Source organism: Musca autumnalis, unplaced genomic scaffold, assembly GCF_047663935.1.
Source record: "Musca autumnalis isolate F117 unplaced genomic scaffold, ASM4766393v1 scaffold_3, whole genome shotgun sequence".
In the NCBI taxonomy this organism is placed as follows: Eukaryota; Metazoa; Arthropoda; class Insecta; order Diptera; family Muscidae; genus Musca; species Musca autumnalis.
In genome coordinates this window covers 225,486,780-225,512,822 of record NW_027411866.1, presented here as the reverse complement: position 1 = coordinate 225,512,822, position 26,043 = coordinate 225,486,780, and the positions used below count along the sequence as shown (strand labels likewise).

The window sequence follows — 26,043 nt, the reverse complement described above, 5'->3', positions numbered from 1 at the left end:
ACCATAATTACACAAATTTATTTTAATCTAATACGTATATTTAATACAATTAAAGAAATTCAATTTGCACAACACAGAAAAGTATACATACACCCCAAGGAAATACGAGCATTATCGTAAAATTTATGGAATTAGTAGCAAAATTTATAAATTTTTTAGTTTTGGCGAATGTATCTTGGTGTCTCAGATATATTTTAGAGAAAACTAATCATTTTTGGCTGTTTTATGCCGTTATTTAAGGTCGGACTTCTTGTATAGCACATTAAAGCTGACCCTTGCTTAACTCTCTGCGTTTTTAGGTATTGTACTTTATAAAAAGCACAAAATTAGTTTCATATTGCAAATCTTGAGACCCAAGAAAGCTTTGGAGTTCTTATTGAGCAAAATATTCCTTCCTGGACGTCGATTAATGCACGTTTTTCCTCAAATTTCTCAGGAAGTTAATATTTTCCGCGGAATTTCTGGCGCAAATTACATACAAAATGCATTAAATTGCCTTGTACTATGGTCTGATACAATCCTTGGGCATTAATTGAATCAGAAATGTGACATATTTTGTTACAAACCTGTCCCCAAAGCTTTTAAAGCAACAAAATATAAGCACTACCAAAAAAGCATGAAATTTGTACTGTGAACAACGTTGTTTTCGTATTATGATCATTACCGTTACAATAGGACCGAAACGTTTCGTATTATTTCGTATTAAGTTGGCAACCCTATGCCTGAGTAAACGTCTGTTCGGTTTGCAGCTGATCGCTTTTTTGTTTTTATCTTAAATATCAACTGTTGGCTTTTGTAAACAATCAAATACTTTTGTGGAAAGATTATTTTGTTCCGGCAAATTGAAATTCAAAGAATATCTAGTCAAATACTGTGGTTTCAAAATATAAATTTTTGACTGTGTTACGCAATTATTTTATTCTTTGCTATTCTGCTGTTTCTCTTTCCTTTGACTGGAAGTGCCTTGCCGTTGTTGCTGTTTTTTTTTCTGTTATTCTTCATCTGTTGTTACTAAACAATATGCCTGCAGCGAAGAAGCAAACATTGTGTGGTAAATGTAATGAACCTGTGACTAAAAATCCAGGCGCCCCAGGTTCTATTCAGTGCAACATTTGTGATAGATGGGTGCATGGACCCTGTGCTAATTTAAGTGAAAAAGAGCTTGCTGCACTTAAGGCAATTAGAGTCAGTGCCTTTATTTGCACCACCTGTGAATCCAACCTTGATAAAAGCCGAAATAACCGTGGTGCAACTTCAGATGACATACAAAACATTAACAAGAAACTGGATTCCTTCACTGCTTTGCATCAGGGAGAGCTGGGCTCAATAAAGACGGCTATTGAAAAATTGAATGCGCAAATGACGTCCTGCCTTAATGAAATAAAAAATGATATTGCGAGATGCAATGAGAAAGTTGCTGCTGTTGAAACGTCGGTAAAAGCTCTGGAGGATGAAAATAAACTCCTTAAAGCGGAAAATAATGCTTTGCACCGTAGATTGAATCGTGCGGATTTTCTTATAAGTGGATTGCCTGATGGTCTGAATGATTTGGTTGGCACTGTGATTTCTATAGCAGCTTTTTTTAAAGTGAATCTAGAACGTCGTGATGTCGGTTTATCCTGCTACATTCATAACAAGAAGCATATATTGGTGAAGCTTAACTGTGCAGAACTTCGAGATAAAATCATGCGTGAATATTTTAAGAGTCGATCCTTAAGGGTATCTGATATTCTCCCAGCTGATGGCGGAGATGTTTCGAGAAGGGTTTATTTGAATGACCACTTTTCTCCTGAGGCTAGTAGCTTGAATGCCGTCTGTAATAAGCTTCGTCGACAGAATGTTATTTCGAAGTACAAAATCATAAACGGAGATAAAGCTAGAGCGAAAATTACGCTGCCTGATGGTAAACAGATTGAACGAGATGCTTCTGGTTGTTCTTTGCTATTCACAAATCATAATTGACTGATCTATTTTCTTTATTATATACCTATTTTTTCATATTGTGAAACCTGGATACAGCTGTAGCTAGTTTACAACTTCTTTTTTAACTCTATGAGGTTTTTCAGCTGGATGCTGGTTCAATTATTTCATTCAAAGTTGTATACATATGCATATGTTGATATTTTATTTGATCTCTTTTTTTTTTTTAAACTATGCGATGAGCTGTATTATTGATTGAATTTTTGTTTATAATGAATCGTAGTGTTTGCAAAAGATTCTCGCATTTATATTTCCTTACTTGGCTCCCCATCTGCTATGTTTTTGATGTCTTTTAACGATAATCTTGGTCCAATAGTGAGTGGTAACACCTATCTAAAAAGTTTATTGCATCCATATAAAAATAATCTTAAAATTGCTCATCTAAATTGCAGGAGCATTAAACCTACCACTAAATTAGATGAAATTAAACGTATTTTGGAAGATAGTACATTTGATATCTTTGCTATTTCTGAGACATTGCTCTCGTCTGATATATTGGATTCTGCTGTTTCTATTCCAGGCTTCAACATGTGTCGTAATGACCGTCAGATAGCAGCTAGAGGTGGTGGTGTTGGAATATATGTTTCTAAGGGTCTTCAATACAAGTATGTTTCTAAAACCTCAGTCCGACATTGTGAGTCTCTTTTCATAGAGTTGCAATTTTCTAATACTAAACTTCTTTTCGGTGTTGTTTATTTACCTTCGGGTAATGTAGATGTTTTTGAGAACCTTCACTGTGACATGTTTGCTGAGTATACTAATATAATAACTGTTGGAGATTTCAACTGCAATTTATTTAATCCTTCGAGAGCAAACCTGTTTCGGTCACTTTGTACTGGATTGAATCTAAATATTGCTCATAACTCAATCCCTACGCACTTTGACTTACGTAGTCGGTCGACATCTCTGATTGATTTCATGTTAGTCAGTGACTGTGCTCTCTTGAGCTACTCTAATCAGGTTCAGTGTCCTGCGATTTCTGACCATGCTCTTATTTTTGCATCTCTCTCTATTAATTATAATCCTTTACCAGACTATTTTGAATTCCGCGATTTTAGGAACACTGATTGGGATGGTTTATTTTCATTCCTTGCCTCCTTTGATAGCAGTTTGATTGTAGAGTGTACGGATGTGGATGTTAAATGTTCTTATTTATGTTCTCTCTTCGATGAACTTTTTTCGTTTGTTCCTATTGCTAGGAAAGAAATTCGTTACTCGGGTGATCCTTGGATGCAGTCAAGTGGAGTCAGGTTTGCTACTTCGATAAGGGATTTGGCTTTCCTTTCTTTCCAAAGGGACCCATCTCGGCAAAACTGGCGTGTCTATTGCAAGTACAGGAACAAGGCAAAATCTGTTATACGCAAAGAGAGGAGAATTCATTATGCGAGGCTTTATGGAAGAATGGATTCCACTAGACTTTGGAAGGTTCTAAGAAGTCATGGCTGTGTTGGAAACAACAATGAGGGGATAAATATTGATGTAGATACTATCAATGAGTTCTTTGCAAATGCTTCTGATGTATCTTACGATGTATCTTTTAATGTGGATGATTTCCTAGATGCTGATTCGTCTTTTTCGTTTCGTTGCATTAATGAAGATGAGCTTTGTGAAGCAATAAATAAGGTTACATCTAAATCTGTTGGTATTGACGGCATACCTGTATCCTTCATTAAACTAGTTTTTCCATATGTCTCGGGCCTTATACTGAACCTTTTTAACTCTATTTTAACTACGTCAGTTTTCCCATCTGCGTGGAAGACAGCTCGAGTAGTGCCAATTCCAAAATCGCGGTCTGTTAGGGAATCTGATGACTTGAGGCCAATTTCTATTTTGCCTGCTGTATCAAAGATTATGGAGCATGTCATTAAGAATCAAATGCTTCAGATTTGTGAAAGTCGGATTAATGATTGTCAATTTGCTTTTCGCAAGGGACATAACACTACTCATTTATTGCTTCAACTAACTGAATCTGTTCGTGAAGCCATCAACGATGATATGGTTAGTGTTCTTATATCCTTAGATTTGTCCAAAGCCTTCAATTCTATTAATTATACCTCACTTATTTTAAAATTGAGAGATGAGTTTAACTTCTCTAAATCTGCTTGTAAACTAATTTTTTCCTACTTGTGTGATAGGAGCCAGTTTGTTGTTCTAAATGGTTGTCAATCTAATTGCCTACCCTTGTTCTCTGGTGTTCCACAAGGATCTGTACTTGGTCCCCTTCTATTTATCCTATATGTGAATGACCTTCCTCGTTGCACGAATTCTGTTTTTTGCTCTACTTTTATATTTGCAGACGATATATTCTTGCTCTTTAATAGTAGACGTGATACTATCAACATTCTTGAAAGTAATATAAATTCAAATCTAGATTATTTTCTTCGTTGGGCGACAATGAATTCATTAAAAGTCAACCCTTCTAAGACCAAGGCGTTATTTTTTGGTAATAATAACCTTTTGCCTAATATTGACATCTTCTTGGATCGCACTAAAATCGACTTCGTACAGCAGCACAAGTGTTTGGGTGTAATTATTGATTGTGATCTTTCATTTGAGAGTCATATTGATGCTTTGTCTGGGAGAGTTTGGGGTATGTTGCGTAGAGTTTATGGATCAAATTTATATCTTCCTTACAGAATTAAGTTAATGCTGGCGAATTCTCTATTGTTATCTCAAGTCTTGTATGGATTTGAGGTATATTCTGGCACTATTGGCGGAAATATTGACAAAGTGAACCGTATTGTGAATACTATTACACGTTTTTTATTTAATCTTCGACGAAGAAGTCATGTATCTGAACATGTCATTCGTTTTCTAGGGTGCTCATTTGATATGTTTGTCAATTATCGTTGTGTGTTGCTTTTTTACAATCTTATTAAAAATGGCATGCCTTTTGCTCTTAGTAGGACATTTACTTTTTTAAACTTCACCAGAAATCCTCAGATTTTTATTCCTAGGATTTGGAAAGATGTATATTCTAGGTCTTTCTTAGTCAGAGTCGCTCGGTTTTGGAATTATTTACCATTAGAACTACGTATTTTTTCTCACACCAATAACTCTTTTCGTTTGAAAATCCTTAGATACATGCAAAGGCTACGTGAACAACAATCCATATATATTTAAAGTCATGTATAATATGTTACTCTTTGAATAATCAGCACATGTTGAGTTACTACTCTTTGGACTTTTTTTTTTGTTATTGTTATTCTTCTTTAACTGTTTTTATGGCTGGGGAGCCGAAGAAAGAAATATATATGCATTTAAATAATAATTATTTGTTATATATTAATGTATTTAAGTAAATTAAATTGAATTTATTATTTTATAACTCAGGTTTTTTGTCTTGAGATACGTTTAATTGGCCATTGAGGCTTTGTATCATATATGAATTTTGAAATAAATAAATAAATAAATAATTGTACATTTCTGAGTCAATTTATGCCCAAGGATTGTATCCGACAATATTACAAGGCAATTCAAGGCCATCTATATATAATTTGCACCAAGATTTCCGCGGAATCTATTCACTTCCTGAGAAATCTAAGTGAAAACGTGCATTTATCGACGTTAAGGAAGGTATATTATGCACAAAAACAACTTCAAAGCTTTCTAGGGTCCCAAAATTTGCCATCTGATACGAATTTTGTGCTTTTTTATAAAGTACAATACCTAAAAACGCAAAAAATTAAGCAAGGGTCAGCTTTAACGAGGTATATAAGAAATTTGACCCTAAAGAACGGCATTTGACCCCCAAAAATTATTTTCTTTTCTCTAAAATATATCTCAGACACCCATAGACATTCGCCAAAACTAAAAAATGTATAAATTTAGCTACTAATTCCATAAATTTTACGATAATACTCGTATTTCCTTGGGGTATATATATACTTTTCTGTGTTGCGAAAATTGAATTTCTTTAATTGTATTAAATATACGTATTAGATTAAAATAAATTTGTGTAATTGTGGTTATTTTGTCACCAAGGAGCCACACAGTGCAGATGTTGCTGTATAAAACCCAACTATTTAGCCAAAACTGCATTTTTGTAGGGTGTATGTATACTAGGGTTATGACTTTTTTACAACCTCATATCCCTGTATCATAGCGTGATGAGTTTTGCCATAAGATTACATAAAATCTTAATTATAAGGTGATTCGGTGAAAAAACCTCACGCACAAAATGATTTTAAAATTTGAATTTATCAAAATTATGGACAATTTTTTGAAGTCACTGAAAACAGATATATAATTGAAAATAAACTTTAGAGCCACATGAGATAATAAAAATGACATAAAATTTATTTCTCACTATTTTTCTTCAATTCTGAGAATCGTAAAAATGTCGTAAATGCTTTTATTCAAAAATATAATTTTTTAACAAAAAACAAAAAATTTAAAATTTTTTCAAAGTGACTTTTTTCGCGACTTTTTTAATATTTGAATGAAATAAACGTTATTATAGTTATTAGTAGGCTTATATTTATTCATTCGCGCAACAAAAAATAATTTTTTGAAAAAAAAATTTTTTCATTTCATATATTTTTTCAAAAAATTATTTTTTTAAAATCGATTTGTGCGTGAACTTTTTTTATATTACAATTGAATAAACGATAGCATAGTGATTAATAGGCAAAAGTTCATTCATCCCTGCTACAGGAAATCATTTTTGAGGAAAAATGTCAAAAAGTCATAACCCTAATGTATACTTTTCTGTGTCACTGTACGTGTGTGGATGTCAATGAAATTTTAGAAGAAAATGACAAAGAGTTTTCAATGAAAATGTTCATAGTCTGGCATAAGACTAAGGCGGCTTTTACATTTACACGCATTTTACATCTAACATGTTTTATAAAACGTGCATCATTTAAGTTGTCAATTCCATACAATGACCCGTTCTTACATCTTGTCTTTAAAGACCATTTTAGTTATACCTTACTTTAAGAAAATATAAGAATAAAGTTCGCATTACCAGGGATTTGTTATTACGTCTTCAATTGAATAAAAATGTTAAATTTTGTAAAAATATGGCAATATTAAGCAAACAAGTCTGTATAGTCCCGGGCCACCCTACAGTAATTTCACTGAAATTTTGATATGAAATTATGCGTCTCTAGATCGACGTCCATAGTAGAGTAAAATCATAACATTGCTGTAGTGGGGAACTCGATTTAAGAACACCTAATTTCATGAAATTTTTAATGAAATTCACGCTAGTGTGGACCGGGACATACATAAAATTTACTCAAATCTGATTGGTTGATTTGAATTTGCTGACAATTTTTTCTTGCTTTTGCTGCAGCATACTCTCGGGCGCAGTTTAAATTTTAAAAGTAACACAAAGTTCCTTTTAATTTATCTGACACTTATTATTAAAGGAAACATGTGAGAACAAAAAGCGGGTTATCTGTCCGATACCGGCCAAACTTTAACTACAGAAAGGATGTAATAATGGGCCTTAATGTAGCATTTATGCAGTTATTGTTTTAAGAAGACTTTTATTTTTTCATCGATTCCGAGATAATGTGAACAAATAATGTAATCACTGGATTTACATACCCTTACTACAAGTACAAATATAAAATACGTTAATTTCAATAACATTTTCTTCTCTTTATTTCTTTTTTGTTTAGTTGCTTATAATTCACTAAATTTGGTTGTGGTTTTCTTTTCACTACATTTCTTCTTGAAATTTCAATGTAAGTTTTAAAATAATATATTTTATTTTGTATTGTGATTGGTGTTTTACATAGTACATATATAGATTTGTTGTTGTTTTTAAAAAATAAATATATACGAGTGTGATTCGATATATATTTTCAATTCATAACTGTGACCTTTCCTAATAAGGTCGTGTTTGAGAACTAAAACCTAAACCAACACCACGCATTGTGTGGGTTACTTGACGTGCAACTTCATATTGCTGTTCCATTGTTGAGAACATTGCTTCGCGGGATTTATAATCGGGATTTGTGTTAGTGGCTGGCGTGTCTGGTTTCTTGTCGCCACCTTCAGGTGCATTTGTCTCTGTGGGAGCATTTTTAATGCCCATAAGACGCATAAATTTCGAAGCCACTTTACCATCTGAATCCTGAGAAAATTGTGCATGACCCCATTTCTGTGCAGCATCTTCTGTTTTCTTAGCTCCCCATATTAGTTTACGTTTCTGTATTTGCTCAGCATATTTATTGGGATTGATTACTTTGGGATTATAATAACTAGGTAACTGTACCGTTAGGGCTGTGGCGGAAGAATCGCCATCGCTTTTGATGGCAATTGGAGGAACTGTAACAACATTTGGTTGTTTGGGTGCTGTTTCGCTTAGTGGCAGGGATAAGAGGGCTTCAAAGTTACGTGCAGAAGGTAAGACTTTCTTTTCAACAGCAACATCACCACCACCTCCATGAGACGGGGATGATGATGGTGCTGCAGATTTTGATTCATCTGGACGGCTGGTTGATGAAGAAGCTTCATTTGGATAATCCCTTTGTGAGCTATTACGTTCTGTTTTCTTGCTAGGAGAATCTGCAGCACTTGCTGAATGGCCACCACTAAATGACGATGATTCATACTTACGTTGCTCATTTTCTTCACGACGATCTAATGAATATTTATTGTTTGTTCGATATGAGCCAGTCGATGATCTGTCTTGATGATATGAGGAACGTTGTGTATTGCCGCCACCGCCATTGCGATCATCATTGTTGTTGCGATAATCTTTTTTGTCATAAAAATCATTTTTGCGATAATCTCCTCCACCTCTTTTGTCATGGTAGGTGCCATTGTCGCCGCCACTGCGTCTTTCATCAATCATTCGTCTGTCATCCCGTCGATCATCTCCTCCACCGCCGCCTCCTCGTCGTTGATCATTTGATTTTCGATCATCATAACGAGATTTTGAGGAATTTGAAGAACGTTCTTTGTTATAGTTGTTGGACGATGTAGAGTGGAATTTTTTATCATCATAACGTGAACGTTTTTCATCACGATAATAATCTGCACCGCCGCTGTCGTTACGTCTATTGCCACTGTCACGTTTGTAATCCTTACTGTGCCGTTTATTATCAGGATACTGAAAAATGTAGAAATGAAAAAGAGAATTAGAAAGGATAATATATGGAAGGTAAAATTTGTCCTGGTTGAAACGAGTTTGACATTTATAGTGGAAAAAATAAATTCAATGAAGCATTGAAGTACCTTCAAAACAACCCTTTCGTTCCTTATTAACATTAACAGATACAAAATCGATACTAAACTAACGTTTTGCTAATTGCGGAAATAAAAGCCTGGATTTAAGACTTCCCTCTTGAAGAGATTTCTAAATAAGAGGATGAAGTGGATAAACAGATGATAAGAGGCTTTCCAAGACGTGCATGGGCGATTAATACATTTCAACATAACAAATCTCTAGCCCCGGCTGGAATTCTAAAGGAGATCTTTGAGGTTTTATTGATGTCTAGTTTTGACAAAGAGGTAAAGATGACTTACAACCCCAAAGCTTGCGATTTAAGAGACCTATTTACTTCGACTACGCATTCAAAATGCTTCTAAATAAGAGGATAAAGTGTACAAACAGATGATAAGAGGCTTTCCAAGACTTGCATGGACGATTAATACATTTCAACCTTACAAATCTCTAGCCCCGGCTGGAATTCTCAAGGAGATCTTCGAGGTTTCATTGATCTAGTTGCTTGCGAATCAAGTCACACTTTACCAGTAGTCTTTAGATTCCACCAAAATCAGCTAATCTTAACATTATTCTGACCAGTTGATATTATTTATACCTATATATGTTTGTAAGTTGGGAACCGCTTTCACACGATAATTGTTTAAGGCATCTGCGGCTTCATCAGTGTGAATGCTACTTAAACCTGCTTGATAGGCTTGTTGATCTAGGGGTTCCCTATTGTAACGTTGGACCTCTTTTTCCAGATCATGAACATTCCCTCCTGACGAGTCCGGGGTGCGGTGTCCTATCCACCATATGATAATTACAATGATTCTTACGGTAACACCCGAGCAAGTACTGCCTTTGTGTTGCGGTACTGTCGCCATAAAGTTCATTTTCGGGCACGCCACTTTTAAAGAGGTATGGAAGGATGTTGCGGAGCAATTAAATAGTTGTGGTCCACCAACCCAACAGAGTGCGAAATAAAGAGAAACTTAGCTAATAATAAGAACACCACAACTACACCAACTTTTCCACTATTAACTGCAACACTTCACTCAATGCCACTGACAATGTGGGTTGAGCCATACCGAGGTTAAAGTCATTGCGAAGGCATCTTTGAAAACTTCCTTCTGCAAAACAACCGTAAAGCAGCAGACACTTTAAGGAGTGGTCAACAAGGATTCTTTGTCGGTATCCAATTTTGTATTAGATCAGCAGTATATAACTTCTGCGGTTGCAAATGGAATTTATCATGTCTTGGAGCCTCCTTTCTGGCAGAAGGGTTGTGCAGTTCTCTGATTGGAGAACTCTCTGAAACTCGGCAAATTAGCTTTCCTACGACTGATAAAAGTTCGGTTGTTGTTGTTGTTGTTGTAACAGTGTTTTTGTTATGTTTATATGTTCGTTCCTCCGTTCAATCTGGCTCTGGGTCTATCTCCAGTTCCAGAAAAGTAGCTGCTTCGATGGGATGTAGCCACAGATCCACTGGAGTTAGATGGGTAGATTTGGCGGGGCAGTTAAAAAGGTGTTGTGTGCCGTGCGGGCTCATGCCGCATACTGGGCAGATGTCTTGCACGGCGCGATCGATTTCCGCCCAATACGAATTTAGGCGACTGCAATATCCCGAGCGTAGTTGAGCCAAAACTACTCTGGTTTGTCGTGGCAGCTGACGCTCCTCAGCTGCGATAGATGGAGGATGTACTCCGAGTACTTTATTCACACTATAATTGCTTAAGGCCTTGGCAACTGCGTCCGTGTGAATGCTATTCAATCCTGCTTGATATGCTTGTTGATCTAGGGGTTCTCTCCTGTATCGTTGGACCTCTCCCTCTAGACCATGGATATCCTTCCTGATCTCCCTGAATGGGCCGGGCCTACCCACAAGATGGTGATTGGGATGACTCACACGATAACATCCAAGCAGGTACTGCAACGAAAGCATCTCATTGTGTTGCTTTACAGGAAGAATTTTTGCCTCCTCATGTAGATGGTCCACTGAAGATTTGAGGAGGCACCCTGTCGCTGTTCTCAGGACGGCATTCTGGCAAGTTTGCATCTTTTTCCAGTTCGAATCACACAATCTCGGGGACCAGACTGGAGCCGCATAGCTTACCACAGACCGACCTATCGCGTTATATATGGTCAACAAGGTTTCTTTATCTGCACCCCAAGTGCTGCCGGCCAGGGAGTTGAGGACCTTGTTCCTACTTTTCAACTTGTCGCTGATAGCTGTGGCGTGTGCGCACGACGTGAATGTAGTGTCGAATGTGACCCCTAAAATTTTAGGGCAGTTTGTGGTCGGAATTCTGCTACCGTCGACCACGACATTCAACTCACGTCCAAACTGCGCTGTCCATGTGGTGAACAGAGTGGCTGTAGATTTTGTGGGGGGAAATCTGCATATTCCTCGAATGGAAAAAGGTGGTAAGATCTGTTAAATAGTTGTTCAGTCTCTCACAGATGTCATCAGGATAGGTACCCGACGCCAGGATCGTGCAATCATCCGCATACGTCACGAGGTCTGGAGTGGTTGGAATACAGGAGAGGTAGAGGTTAAACAGTTCCGGAGATATCACCCCACCTTGGGGAACTCCCTGTTTCACTCTACGGGGTTTGGACTTCTTATTCCTGAATTCCACGTACGACTGGCGTCCACACATATAGTTGACTATCCAACGTTTCAAGCTTGGCCGGAGGGTTGTCTGCTCAATGTCCTCAAACAGCGTGGAGTGCCTGACTGTATCAACGGCTTTTGATAAGTCAAGCGCCACCATCACTGTTCTATCGCACGGCCGTCTCTGGTTGAGTCCTTTACAGATATGTGTGGTAATGGCGTGCAGCGCTGTTGTCGTGCTGTGCTGCTTACGGAATCCATGCTGATGATCGGCAACTTGATAGCTACTTCTGATACTGGGGAGTAGCAAGGCCTCAAGTGTCTTTGCTACGGGCGACAAAAGCGAAATCGGCCTGTACGATTCACTTTTGCTGGCATCCTTGCCTGGCTTCTGTAGTGGGACCACCCTGCCCATTTTCCAGACTTCGGGAACAACGAGGGTGGCTAGCGACAAGTTGAAGACTTTGGTGAGATACCCGACTCCCGGCTCATCCAGCTGCTTCAACATTACCATGGAGATTCTATCAGGGCCCAACGCTTTGGATGATTTAGCGTTCCTGATGGCATTGGCAACATCATCCATTGTAAATTGTGGTGGTTCATCCTCGGCAGGAAGAGATCTGATGCGACGCAATACTCTTCTCTTCGCCCTGTCACTCTCGGGATGCTCGACAAACTGTCAATTGAAATTACTTGCGCACCTCTTCGGATCAGTCAACGTAACGTCGCCAAACGTGACTGAAGTCCTATCTTGGCTTCTTCCAGGGTTCGAGAGTGACTTAACCTTTGCCCACAATTCACCTATACCGGCTCCAATGTTGCAGCTCTTCAGATGATTTAACCATTTGTTCCGCTTGTGCTCGCCGACCAGCCTGTTAACTTCCAGTGTCAGCTCCCTGACTCTGGGGCCATTGGGCTTGATACGACGAAGCTCATTTGCTAATCCCGTCGCCTCTGCTGGCAAATTTGGTCTTACTTCAGGTATTCGACCAGCAGGGATATGGCGAGCGGCTGCAGAGCAGTGATGATGTCCCGGAACGTCCTTTCCGCTACCCGAACATCAGAAGGATTGGGCAATTCTCTGAAGCGGTGATTGGTAAACTCTCTGAAACTCGGCCAATCAGTTTTTTTATGATTGACGAACGTGCGGCGTTCAGAGGTGATGAAGTCGGGTGGTCTGCTAATGGAGACAATTATGGGGAGATGGTCTGATCCAAGGGAAATGACGGGTTGCCAGGTAACGTCATTTGTCAGACCAGGTGACACGATGGTTATGTCAGGCGAACTGTGACACTCTCCTCTAATTCTGGTAGGGGCGTCCTGTACCTCTCTAGTCGTTTCCGAGGGCCGAATGCCACATCTCATGATGCGCATTAAATTCCCCCAGGACCAGACGATTATGACCTTGCAAGAGCGGGCTAATGTCAGGCCTATAATCAGGGATACAGCTATTTCTCAGCGGAATGTGTACATTCAGCAACTCTATCTCGGCAGCTCCACACCTGACTGCTACCCCTATACATTCCATGTACGGGTCATTAGAGACAGGCTCAAGCGAGATAGGTCTGTATTGGACAGACTGGTGCAATAGGAAAGCCAATCCCCCACCTCCACTTCTGGTGCGATCTTTCCTCAGAACATTGTAACCATCACAATGCTCTAAGCTGTGTGTGTGTGTTCGGTGTTCATACCTGATGAAGTCAGGCGGTTTGACGTCATTTGTCTGACCAGTTGATATGGTGGTTATGTATGGCGGACTGTTGCACTCCCCACTAATTCTGTTAGGAGCGTACTGCAACTGGAATGCTAGTACCCACAAAACTCAAAAATATGTACAAAGAGGTGGTGGCCTTTGTTGTGTGGTTGCGAGTCAATCCGGTTTCAAAGAAGAGGTGTTGGTGTTGGTTAGAGATAGGGTAGAAGACGAGCATCTAGCGATTTGTGGAAGGCAAAAAGTTCTTAGCTACATATCTCATACATAGATCCCAATTACCCTTAAAGACCCTTCGTGGTTTGCAAAATGTACTTTTTATTCTGCTCTTCGAAGTTGTTGGTAGTCTTTACTACGCAATAGCCTGGGGGATAACTATATACTTATACATCTCCAACAACACAGGGGAAATAATTTATCCAAGTGAAGTGGCTGTTCGTTGCTTCCCCGGTAGACATAACCTTAACCTCATTCCTATCGCCATCTAATATTCCAAAAAGGAAATCCAAAAAAAAAAAATCAAATAGTTAATAACTTACCCTCTTATCATTCCAATTACTGCCATTATCATAGCTTTTATAATCATCCTTGAAATCTCTATTACCACGATTGTCTCGGCCATATTTGGGGGGATCCCTTCTGCCACTGTCTTTTCGATCACGAGAAGAATCACGATTATATTTGTCGGAACGTCTGTCCATTTTATATTTATCCTGTAAGAGAAATGTTAGTGAAAGCAGACTATAGGTATTAATTTGTGTGGCCCCGGAACATTAGCAATTGCATTTTATAATACAAAAATAATTTTGCTGAGAGAACTTTAAAACTAAACCTTTCCAAAAAACTAGTCTATATGGATTAATCTTGATCAAACAAAATTTGTATTTTTAAAATTTAGTTTTACTCCTTTACCTTTCGTATTTTGAATTATTTAATAATTTAAAAAAATAGTTTTATAATAATGTTATTTTATGAGTAATGCAAATAAGCATATCATACTTCTTAAATTACTATAGACTAATAAAATTGCTGCAAGAGAATTTTTTAAACATTTGACATTTTTGTTTGCAATATTTGTATATTTTTTTTTATAAAATTGATCATACTCACGTTTCGTGGCTGCTCATCACAAAAGTCATTTGGCAAAACTCAATCTCGTAGAGGCTACACTCAGTGTGTATCTTTGTGATTCAAAGAGATAGTAATAGAGGGGGTCGATAGGTAGTAGAGTACAGGCAGTTGTTATTGGGCGCCTGCTCTTTTTACTACATTTTGTCGCCGTTCTTATGGTAGGTAGTAGGTAAATGTTTCTTGTGTACTCAACAGAACTTTGTTTTAAACTCATTTTACTTGGAAGGGAATGATGTTCACAGACATCTTCTCAATATTTGGTTGTTTCTCAATCAATCTTTGTAGAGGTTCTTATTTTTTGGTTAAGTTGAGTTTTGTGATTTTAAAAGCTTTTCGATTTTTTTAAATGGGTTGTGTTTTTGTTTGTTTTCAACAATAATAACAAAAGTGGATATTTAATTAATAATGTATAAATGAGTAAAACTAAATAAACTATAATAAATACATATAAGATAATATATAAAGAGAGCGAAATCTTGACAACCCAGCAGATATGTAAATAAAAACGAAGAAGAATAAATCAGGGCCTATCAAGGTCTACATAAGGTCGGACAGTAAAGGCAGCTGACTATAATGTTTGCCATCAAGACATAGACTAATGGATTTATAGACGATGGAATGCTCTCACAGACTATGTTCGAATTGAGTGTGGTAACTAAGAAACTCAATATAAAATGCAAAAAAAAAAAAAATACCAGTTAATAAATATTTTGTTCTGGCAAAAGACTACATGGGGTTAGTTTTTGATAGGATCTATATTCTCAGATAAAGATATCCAAGAAAATATTGCCATTTTCCCCAAAAATCGTTTCGAACTTTTTTGAGTCTTCGGGTTTGAATGACGTGACCGCGGAAAAATTGAGTAATCCGTCGTCTATAAATTCATTAGTCTATGATCAAGATACTGTCAAACTTCCCTGTATCGTAGCTGTTGGGGACGAAAAAATAATACGTTATAGAGAAACGTTTTGTTGTTGGTGTATAAAACAATCGCTTATAGAGTATTATTGGTTATAGGGACGTGATTTGAAATACAGAAAAACTAAATCACAATAATATAAAATGTGTGGTTTACTGTCAAAAGTCTAACTGACAGCTTTAGGCGATCCGTTACAGACCTTATGTTCGTTATAGAGAAGATCGACCTGCATTATTGTGATATGAAAAAAGCTAAAACTTAAATTACAAATAAATGTAACATCTTTCAAATTTACTGTCAAAAGCAGTCTAACTGGACCTTATATAGACGTTGAAGCAAATAAACTAAATAGAGAAGGTAATGCCATTGAGCTTATTTGCACTGAACACGACTGTAATCCGCAATAACAAAATAGAAAAGGAAACAATATGACAAGCGAACTAAAATATTGGACCAAATATAATACTTGACCAATGACTGACATCCTAAGAACAATCAAATTTGTGTGAAGGTGCTTTTACAATCGGAGTAAAATCTCGGTAGAATAAGGTTCTATCTTTAGAACATGCCAAGACAGCGTAGTCGCTATACCAAAAACAAATCTGAACTCAAAATATATATATTTTTATTTAATGGGGTAAGGACTTAAAAAAAAGTAGGTTAGGGAGTACTTTTTATTCTACTACTTATTCAACATAATATACCGAAAAGAAAAAAAATTACAGCATTGGATTATTTTGTATAGGCTGTGGGATGTTGCCTCAAGTCCTATTAAGAACTAATTAGGGGATATACAAATTCAAATTGATCCTCCAAATATTTTCCAAACACATGTAATCCATACCCTCAGTTTTATCACAATAGGTTGGATGTTCTCTTTGAAATATTGATTTTGGATTCCACATATGAGAAAGACTTTTTGAAACCTGCTTGGCTTATTTTAAACACTAGATTAATATGAAAGACATTGTGACCTTTGACAAATATTACTGATCTTCCATAAGTAGACCAACTCGTCTCCTATTAATATCTTTCCGGTATTTAATAAAAGTTCTGTTGATCTTCTAAAAAAACTAAAGGACTTCTATAGGAAGAAGACCTATTGAATTTATATGGGAAGAACTACTGGTATTCAATAAGAGATGCTTATTGGTGTCATAAAGAATTGGGTGAGATGAAATAGGAGTCAGTGTATCCCAAGGGTTGCAATAGACTCATCTAAGTAAGGGACTATGACCGGGTTTATGTTGCTACACACTGCGTGAACTCAGCCCCCAGTAAGTCGTCATCAGAATACGAGACTCCTTCATAGTTTCACCAAAAGCAATGGCACACGCAACACAACCCTGCACTTCCAATTCCTGAGAAGCAATCCCTTTTGTAATTTAATTTTAATGGACTCCGGGGTAGGGTCGTTCAATAATCTGTAGATTATGGCAGAGGCGTTGCAGGAAACCAAGGAAAACATCGTTGTGATACTTACAATGTAAACGAGCGCACTAGCAGGGTAAATTCATACTTCCTGAGATATGGGCCTCTGAAGCTTCAAAAATTCCCTTGTTTACTTGGAAAACATTTACAATTTAAAAGAAAATTTTGTTCCCGTGCCCAGGATCTGCAACTATCCATAGTTGGCTAAGTAACAGTAATGCATCTGAAATTTTTAAGACTACAAGAGTTGTGACCCCAAAAAAAGGCAATTTTTCGTGATTTTTTTCCTTGAAAACTACCAAACTTTTTTGTTAGATTTTTTCATATGAAAGAGCAGCACATTTCAATCTAGTGTCTGAATACATTGTTAAAAATATTATGTGGATTGGTGGCAAATGAATGTAATTTCGAGAAAAAAACACGTTTTTTTTCTATGTTGCATACAAAACATAATAAATTTTTCCTTTCCAAAGCTCATATCTCAGGCAGTATTGTTCCGATCGAAATGTACCACATTTTCTATGATACTTCTCCTTTAGTATAAGGCAATAATAATTGTTTCGATATTCGGAAACTTACAAGTGGATGTCACCCCTTCGCTTTTCACCTATGGAAAGAGTCAGGCGACAACCCAATTTTAACTTCATTTAAAAAGAACATGCTTATGTTAGTGGAAGGCCTTCGGCCGGGATTTAATTACTTCCGTGGACAGGTTACCTCCTCCATTGATAAACATTTTATTTTACCAATTTTAACAGAATAAATAAACATAAGAATTTGTACATTTAAATATTTGCGGTCACCTAATAATGAATTATTTCAGGAGTTTGAAAACGGTACGAACAATTTCTTTCATTTTTTTGTAATAAACACATCACTAATAAACATAAAAAATTACAAGAATATCAATACAAAATCGTAGAAATCGATTTGATGCTCAATAATTTATTGAACAAAACTACCCCTTATTATTGCACAATAATAACAACGGAATAAGCAACCCCCTCATCAAACCCCCTTATACACAACGTGGAAAATGCAAATGTAATATTTCCCCCACAAAATTATTGTATAAACTATTGGTTAAATATTTTCTTAAATAATTAAAAATGTTTCAGGAAAAAATTAAAATATTTTAATTACCTCATCATGGTGATGACTGTTGTAATGACTGTCATTTGCACCGCTCATATTAGCACTTTTGGAGGAACGTTCACTTCTATTTTTATCTTTGCGCGACGATTTGCCTTGTTCATCACTGGATGAGCTGGACGAGCTTATGGAACGTTCACGCCGTTGTTTCTTATCGTAACCACCACCAGATCCAGATGCACGTTGTTGTCTATCACGTTGTTCACCCTAAAGGAATTTGGCAACTATTCAGAAACAGCAAATATGGTGTTATTTCAAAGAGTACAAACTAAATTACTAATAGGCTAGGATATCATAAATAATGTTATTTGTTTTCTTCTCGTGTTATGATATATGTATGGAACTGGGAATATGGATGTGTAAATGTTAATATTGAAGATTTGATGTTTTTTAATTTTTTTTCTCTATACTAAATTCTAGTCCCTCTCTATGGTGGGACATACATTTGTTTGTTTCATTTTGCACGCACATCATAAAGTTCTTTCTCAAGTCATGTAATAAAATAATGATGCTTTTCATAAAGTATTTACCGCTTTTGTATAGGAATTATCATCCTGATCCTCCTCGCTACTATAATTTACAAGCCCAGACATTATTTTCTTATTAAATCTTTAATTTTACAAAATTTTCCCGATTGTGGCTTGCTTCTGCTATATTTTTTTACTTTTTGGTGGAGAAAAGCAGTGTTGGTAAGTGGATTTTAGTTCTTGTTTGCAAAACCTACAATTAGTGTAGACACGTAACGTAATGTAAGTAAACAAATACATGACGCATTTTTAAGGCAACTGAATTTAGCTCTGTTCCTTTACGTGCAAGAATCTTCAAGTTTTGCCATTTTTTACTCGAAAAGCGTTCCTTTACTTCAGACACCATTCAATTCATATGGGAGCAGTTTACAACTTTTACTACTTTTGCCGGTTTTACCATTTTCAAAAGTAAAGGAACAGAGCATTTGCTTCATCATGCAACAGGTAGGTTTTTATGTTGCATTCCCATCACTAGTATAGCTTTCGACATGGAACTCCAACTCCACTCAATTAAGAATTTCCGTCTCTTGAATTACCGCAAAAATGTTCGTGTTTAGCTTGTATTTCTCTATTTTATAACAAATTCTTAAAAATTTAAACAGTCTTTTTTGTTGTCTTTAGAAGAAAATGCTAGCTCTGAATAGGGATCAATCAACTGTTTTTTTCTAGTGATCTCTAAAGCATCTCCTTATAAAATGTATCGAACAGAGTGAATTTTTCATAACTCTGTTGGACTACATTGAAGGATGTTGTGAAATCATAACTCCAATTGCACAACATCCAAAGTTTTTTGCTGGGTTCTTTTCCTATGAATTCACTTATGAATTTTACAAGAGAGCGCGCAGCTTGGATGCACTCCATTTTGCTTTCATAGCACACAGCTGCACTCCATTTAGATCGAAATCGCGGCTTTTGATGTTGTACTTTAGATTGGATGTATACGAATTCTTCGGATTGTATTTTTAATCAGTCTATAGATTCAATAAAATTGCAAGTCATTGCCAAATATCCCAGAATAAATAAAATGCATTTATTTTTTGTGTAAAATAAGAATGCATAGAACTTTATTATGTTTATAAATAAATTAAAAAAAGTTTCCATTAAATTCAATCTCAATTCAGCTTACTTCATCCGTTCTCCATTTAATCCAAGCGCATCTTATTTTGCTTCATCTTCATCTTCTTGCTTCATAATCCTAAGGGGTTTTTATGTTGCCTTCCCATCACTAGTTAAGCTTTCGACACAACTCGACTCCATTAACAATTCCGTCTTGTGAATTACCGCAAAAATGTTTGCAACTTAAGTTATTTGCTCTGTTCCAGAACCTACAAGAAGCTACTATTTTTTACTACGATAAAATTTTTTCCCTTATGTTATCGGAAAAAATAGTAAAAATTAGTAGATTCTTGCAGTTCTGGAACAGACCATTTATTTCTTTATTTTATAACAAATTCTTTGGAATTTATACACTCCTTTTGTTTTCCCAGCTGCGGGTAGGGATTAACAAACTGTCTTTGTGTATAGGGATATTTAAGCAAGTGCTTACAAAATGTATCCAACGGAGTACATTTTTCATAACTCCGTGTGGACTGAATCGAAGGATGTAGTGAAATCATAACTCCACATGCACAACTTCCAAAAATTTTTGCTGGGTTGTATTTGCCGATTTTTTGAAGATTTGAAAAACTATTTTGCCGATTTGATTTTGGCTCCCGAAAATTGACGATTTTCGACCAAACTTATGTGGCATCACTGGTTGGGAGTGACATTTCAAACAGCTGATCAAACGATAATTGTGGGTATTGTGGGTGTAGGCAAAACCAAGGAATCTCACTGGAGCTAGCAAACAAGTATGTCCACAAATCCTTTTGGCGATGACCATGATGAGGACAATGAAATTCTGGAAGGCTTTATATGCCCGATATGTCGAGAGGACTTGAAATCTTTAGAGTTCCTTATAACGCATTTTGAAAAACAACATCCCGAAGATGATGACCTAAAAACAACATTCCGTGAAATATTTAGTAAAGCTAAGAAAAAACTTAAATCTAATTTTGAAGAAACGTTTGATTTGTCACGTAATTTGGAACGTAATGCAACAATATCACGAAGTGGTGGAACTGGAGCACCTCCAGCTGCAGAACGGCAAAGTAATGCCCGTTCACGTATGAATTGTTTTAATTTTATGGACCATCAAGAAGTGGGTAGGGAACAACAACATATGGAGCTATTTCAATCGGTAAGAAATCCACGATTGGAACGTTATGCCAGTGAGACAAATAAATTGATAATACGTTTGCATAAATTGCTGAAAGATATGCCCACAGATGCTGTCCTGCGTAAACAACATGAGCAAAATGTAAGTAAAGAAATTAAACATTTTCAATGGAATATTTTTAATGTTTTAGCTTTGTATACAGATTGTACCATGGCTGGATGGTAGTTCGGTTAAATTGTGTCCAAATTGTGCCAAGAGTTTTAACATTACCAGACGAAAACATCATTGCCGGATTTGTGGTAGTATTATGTGTCATGATTGTTCCAAATTTTTAGCCATCGAAGTTGCAAGTAAGTGTGCTGATAACATTCTATTTTGTCAGGCAGGGGGAAGAAGTGTGTGAAATGTGGGGACAAATTTGCGATAAGACAAATGTGACAATTTGGGCACTGATTTAGATATTTCGGATTGTCGATCCGGTCTTCATAAAGAAGGCCGGTAGGAATACCAGATATTAATAGACTTTAGTCCGTCAACTTGATTATCAATATTTTTTATCTTATACCTTTTTTTTCAGTGGAATTGGCCAGTCTGACCATGTCACAAAGTGAACCACTAAAGCTGCCAAACGAAAAAAATGCTGCTTCTGGCACAGCAACAACCCAACAAAATGCTATTCGATCCTGTGATCATTGTCTCTGGCTATTGGAAACACGACAAGAAATGCATGAAAGTCGTACATGTCGACCACCAATCACCCAAATTTATAGCGATATTCAACAGCTAAAGAAAAAAGTTATGCCTGATATAGAAATGTATTTGAAAATCGTCAATAGCCTGTATGAAGGTGAATCAATATTTACGCTAAATGATGCAAGTGCTTTACGTGGTAAAATTGGACAAATTGCTGAAGCCATTGATATATTGAGTAAACGTATATTAGCTTTGCCATGTGAACCGGGAACACGGGAGGAAAGTCTTAAAAAATCTATACGTTTATCTTGTATACAATTGATTAAGGAAAATATGCTTTCTCTGCCACCACTGCCAAAGGAGGATGAAATTAGGCAAATACAAGAACGCAAACGCATGGAAACTGAAATGCGTATTGCCACAGAACGTAGACTAGCTATGGAGGCTTATGAAAGATATGGCTTGGCCAACTCAAGTGCAGATCAAAGTATTAAATCAGAGGATTATGCTCAAGGGGTAAGTAAGAAATAAAGAATTGTACGTAAGGGATAATTAAAAAAAATATTTTTTTTTCAGACTGATTTACAGTCTATTGACAATTGGACAGCCCATCAAATACGCAACGATGATTTGGTACAAAGCGACGATCCCCTGGTAGAGCAAATCAATATCATCAAAGGTTACATAAAGCAGGCAAGACAAGATTTAAATTTCGAAGTAGTTGAAACTCTGGAAATGAATCTAAGAGAATTGCAAAAAGAATTCTATGAACGCCAAAGATCATTGAGTAAAACAGCCAATACACCGACGGAGGAAAATAGAACGTCTGTGTCATCAAACCAATTAACAAATAACCAATAATTACAACAATTCACTTGGTATCAAAGGATTGTGGTTTTTACATCTTCGACAAGACATGCAATTTATATTTTTTATGGTTTTTAAAAGACTCATTGATGTTATAATTACACTATAAAAACAAATTGTTTTCCCTCTCCAGTTTAGTATGTATTGAACAAATATTCTTTTGTTTGTATAACCAACCTTTGTGATAGCTAGAGAATCATATATCCTTTTTTGAATTTCACAAATTTTAATTTGAGTTATTTCCTCCCAGCTTTACTATTTATTATACACAACACGTATGAATGTATTGTAGTATGAATTAGGAACTATTTCTATAAATAAATAAAACGAACTATGTTTTCAGCTTATATAAATGGAAATTTGGGTTATATATACCTGTATAATCGCAATAACATCCATCAATGTTCAGTTATAGAATGCCCAACTTTTTATCCTGAAAAGCGAAAAAAGTGAAAATAAAAATGAAGAGTGGAGGAAGTGTTACGTAGACCATTTTCGAAGAAAGAAGGGGAGACTTCTCCCAAATCAATCATGAGACCAGCACGATTCTATTTTTGGCTCATTGATGGGAAAATCACTCAACCGAGAAAATGTGACTAGTATTCAAAAGGTGTTTGTCACCACCAAAAAATGTGCTGGTTTTAAGGCGGGCATACTACCCACAGAGCCACTTTAAAATGGGCACCCAGCTTCCCCATAGTAATGAAGCTTTTATGCTAAGTTTACATTTACGAAATCCACTCGATTTCAACTGTCAAATCCATAGGTTAAACGTCAAATGAAATCCAGATTAGATTTCATTTGACGTTTGAGCTATGGAGTTTTCAGTTCAAATCAAGTGGATTTCGTAAATGTAAACTTAGCATAAGAGCTTCATGAAACAAAATGGATTTTTTTGGGTTGCAGCCCTTGGTCCCGGTCCACACTAGCGTGAATTTCATTAAAAAATTCTATGAAATTAGGCGTTCTTAAATCGAATTCCCCACTACAGCAATTGTTTGATTTTACTCTACTATGGAAGTCGATCTAGAGCCGCCTTTTTGGCAAAAATTTAACAAAATTTTCGGTGCACGATATCTGAATTTTTCCCCATCCTTATACTTTAGATGTTACGATTTGTTTATATTTGTCTCCAAAAAACTCCATAAATTATCTATATGATTCAAATCCGGGGATCAGGGAGGTGTTTGAATCACTTTTGGACAGTTACATAGCATCCATTTTGGAAAAATATGTGATTTGTGCTCGGGCTCATATATTGATAAAATTGGAATGTCCCAAATCATATTTTTTCAGCGCCTAAATTTCAAATCATCCTTTCAGAATGTTTAAATAATACATCTTATCCTTAATTCCTTCGATAAAGACACAACAGAGTCTCTTTTCCAAAATGGCTGTCCAAAAGTGATTCAAACACCTCCCCGATCCCCGGATTTGAATCCTATAGATAATTTATGGAGTATTTTGGAGAAAAATATAAAAAATCGTAACATCTAAAGTATAGGAACCCAGAAATATGCTTTGCAAGAAGAATGGGGAAAAATTCCGATATCTTCCCCCGAAAACTTAGTTAAATCTTTGCCAAAAAGGCTAATGCCAAGTTTACACTTGCGCTCCGAAATCCACTGGATTTCACGAAATCCTGAAATACACCCCGGTGTTTACACTTATTTTTTGTTGATTTCAAACATATCACAATGATAAAGGTAGATGCATATGCGCAGCTGATCGAACATGAATTTTCAAAAACAATTTATTGTAAATTGATTTAATCGTTAAAAATATACGACAATATAGAACTTTACAACTTTATTTGGGAAATTATCGTAAAATTAATTGTGTATAGTACTAACAAATGACAAAATAAAAAAAATTTTATCGTTGAGACATCATAATAATAAATTTTGATAGATAAAAGTTTTACTCAGAACCTGCAAAATATTAGTACTTGCAGTAGTTTTTCCATTTAGTGCTAAAAATGCGTTCCCGTACTCCGAAATCTAGCAAGACTTGCACTTCTCCTTAAACAAAAATAGCGCCGAATAAAGGCCTGCGTACATAAGCTGCCTTGCTTACTTCTGATAAAAGAATAAAATAGAAAAGGGCAACCCAGTTCGAAATTTCCTAGGCCTTTTTATTCTTTTATTTTTATTATGTCAAAAATGAAGCAGGAAAGCAAGGCAATCAGGCAGAGCAGCTTATGTACGCAGGCCTTAACTCCCTCTTCTCCTGTTTTCTGCCATAAAATTTTGGCCTTGTAGAAACTAGCAGCAAGCATGTTCATATGTTCAATGGTATCTAATATTATAGCTGATACGTTGATTTTGACATTTCTGCTGGAGTTTTTGCAATTTCCGTCATTTTTTTGTCCCCGTATTTTTTACGAAATTTGTATGGGGAAGCAATTTTTGACAATTCGGTCTATTTTCTAACATTACCATTAAAAAAGTACGGGAGCACAATGAAAAATAGCATTGTAACAATGCATGGTTTAATAAGAAAGGTTAGCCAAAGCTTCATGTCAATTTAATTTTTTTCATACGAGTATGCCTAAAACTTCAAAACAATATAAACAAACTGTGTATGTGTGTGTGGTGTTTGAATAATATGCCAAACAATTTTAAAAACAATCGAATTCAATGATTTTTAAAATTGTTTTTAGACCATGGTATATGTAAAGAGGTAGATTTAAATGAAAAAAATCTATAGAACCCTTGTTTTTCCTGAATTCCTAAAACTTCAAAATAAAAGCAACAAGTGGGTTTGTTTACAATCCATTTTTTGAGCATTTTATAAAAAACGCGAAAAAAGAATGAAGTGTTAAGTTTTCTCCACATAATCGAGTTGTGAATATGATAAACTGATTGTTTCAATGCAAATCTCACCAATTTCTTCCATACAAATGGTCTAAAAACAATTTTAAAAATCATTGAATTCGATTGTTTTTAAAATTGTTTGGCATATTATTCAAACATCACACACACATACACAGTTTGTTTATATTGTTCTGAAGTTTTAGGCATACTCGTATGAAAAAATTTAAATTGACTTAAAGTTTTGGCTAACCTTTCTTATTAAACCATGTTTTTAGACCATTTGTATGGAAGAAATTGGTCAGATTTGCATTGAAACAATCAGTTTATCATATTCACAACTCGATTATGTGGAGAAAACTTAACTCTTTATTCATTTTTCGCGCATTTAATAAAATGCTCAAAAACTGCATTGTAAACAAACCCACTTGTTGCTTTTATTTTGAAGTTTTAGGAATTCAAGAAAAACAAGGGTTCTATAGATTTTTTTCATTTAAATCTACCTATTTACTTATACCATGTAACAATGTAATTTAATATTTTTTCACATTGTTTACAAATTTCGATATTAAAATTTTTTGTTCCAGCAATTCGCACATCTACCTTGTTATAGAGTATTTGTATTTTCGTTCCACCCTAATACATATTTCAATACGATCCATCCTAATGTGCAGTATGTGATCTTCTTCTTCTTTTAATTACTGTATGCAGTTACAAGTATCATTTACTCTCACTCTCATCTATTTATCTCTGAGTGATAAAGATACATGGTCTTGTATATGCATACACACATAAACATACATATAACCACTTGTTAGT

General features: G+C 35.9%; 2 protein-coding genes across 4 annotated transcripts; one reads left to right on the top strand and one right to left on the bottom strand.

Annotated features, from left to right (window-relative positions):
• Positions 1-7,569: 7,569 nt before the first annotated feature.
• LOC141399031 (uncharacterized) lies at positions 7,570-18,796 on the bottom strand. Of its 3 annotated transcripts, none has more exons than XM_073977000.1 (4): positions 18,637-18,796; positions 18,098-18,313; positions 14,013-14,186; positions 7,570-9,049 (listed from the first exon to the last, which is right to left on the bottom strand). In XM_073977000.1, exons 1-4 carry the CDS (start codon positions 18,697-18,699, stop codon positions 7,820-7,822), a joined length of 1,683 nt encoding a protein of 560 aa, XP_073833101.1. In that variant the 5' UTR covers positions 18,700-18,796; the 3' UTR covers positions 7,570-7,819. The 3 variants fall into 3 exon arrangements, with proteins under 3 accessions (XP_073833101.1, XP_073833102.1, XP_073833103.1); XM_073977001.1 differs by having other exon boundaries at positions 18,098-18,330; positions 18,637-18,791; XM_073977002.1 differs by lacking the exons at positions 18,098-18,313; positions 18,637-18,796 and adding an exon at positions 14,584-14,933.
• Positions 18,797-20,369: 1,573 nt separating this feature from the next.
• Rbsn-5 (Rabenosyn-5) lies at positions 20,370-22,770 on the top strand. The gene is made up of 4 exons (XM_073976999.1): positions 20,370-20,992; positions 21,054-21,201; positions 21,429-22,060; positions 22,121-22,770. Exons 1-4 carry the CDS (start codon positions 20,486-20,488, stop codon positions 22,403-22,405), a joined length of 1,572 nt encoding a protein of 523 aa, XP_073833100.1. The 5' UTR covers positions 20,370-20,485; the 3' UTR covers positions 22,406-22,770.
• The last annotated feature ends 3,273 nt before the right edge of the window (positions 22,771-26,043 follow it).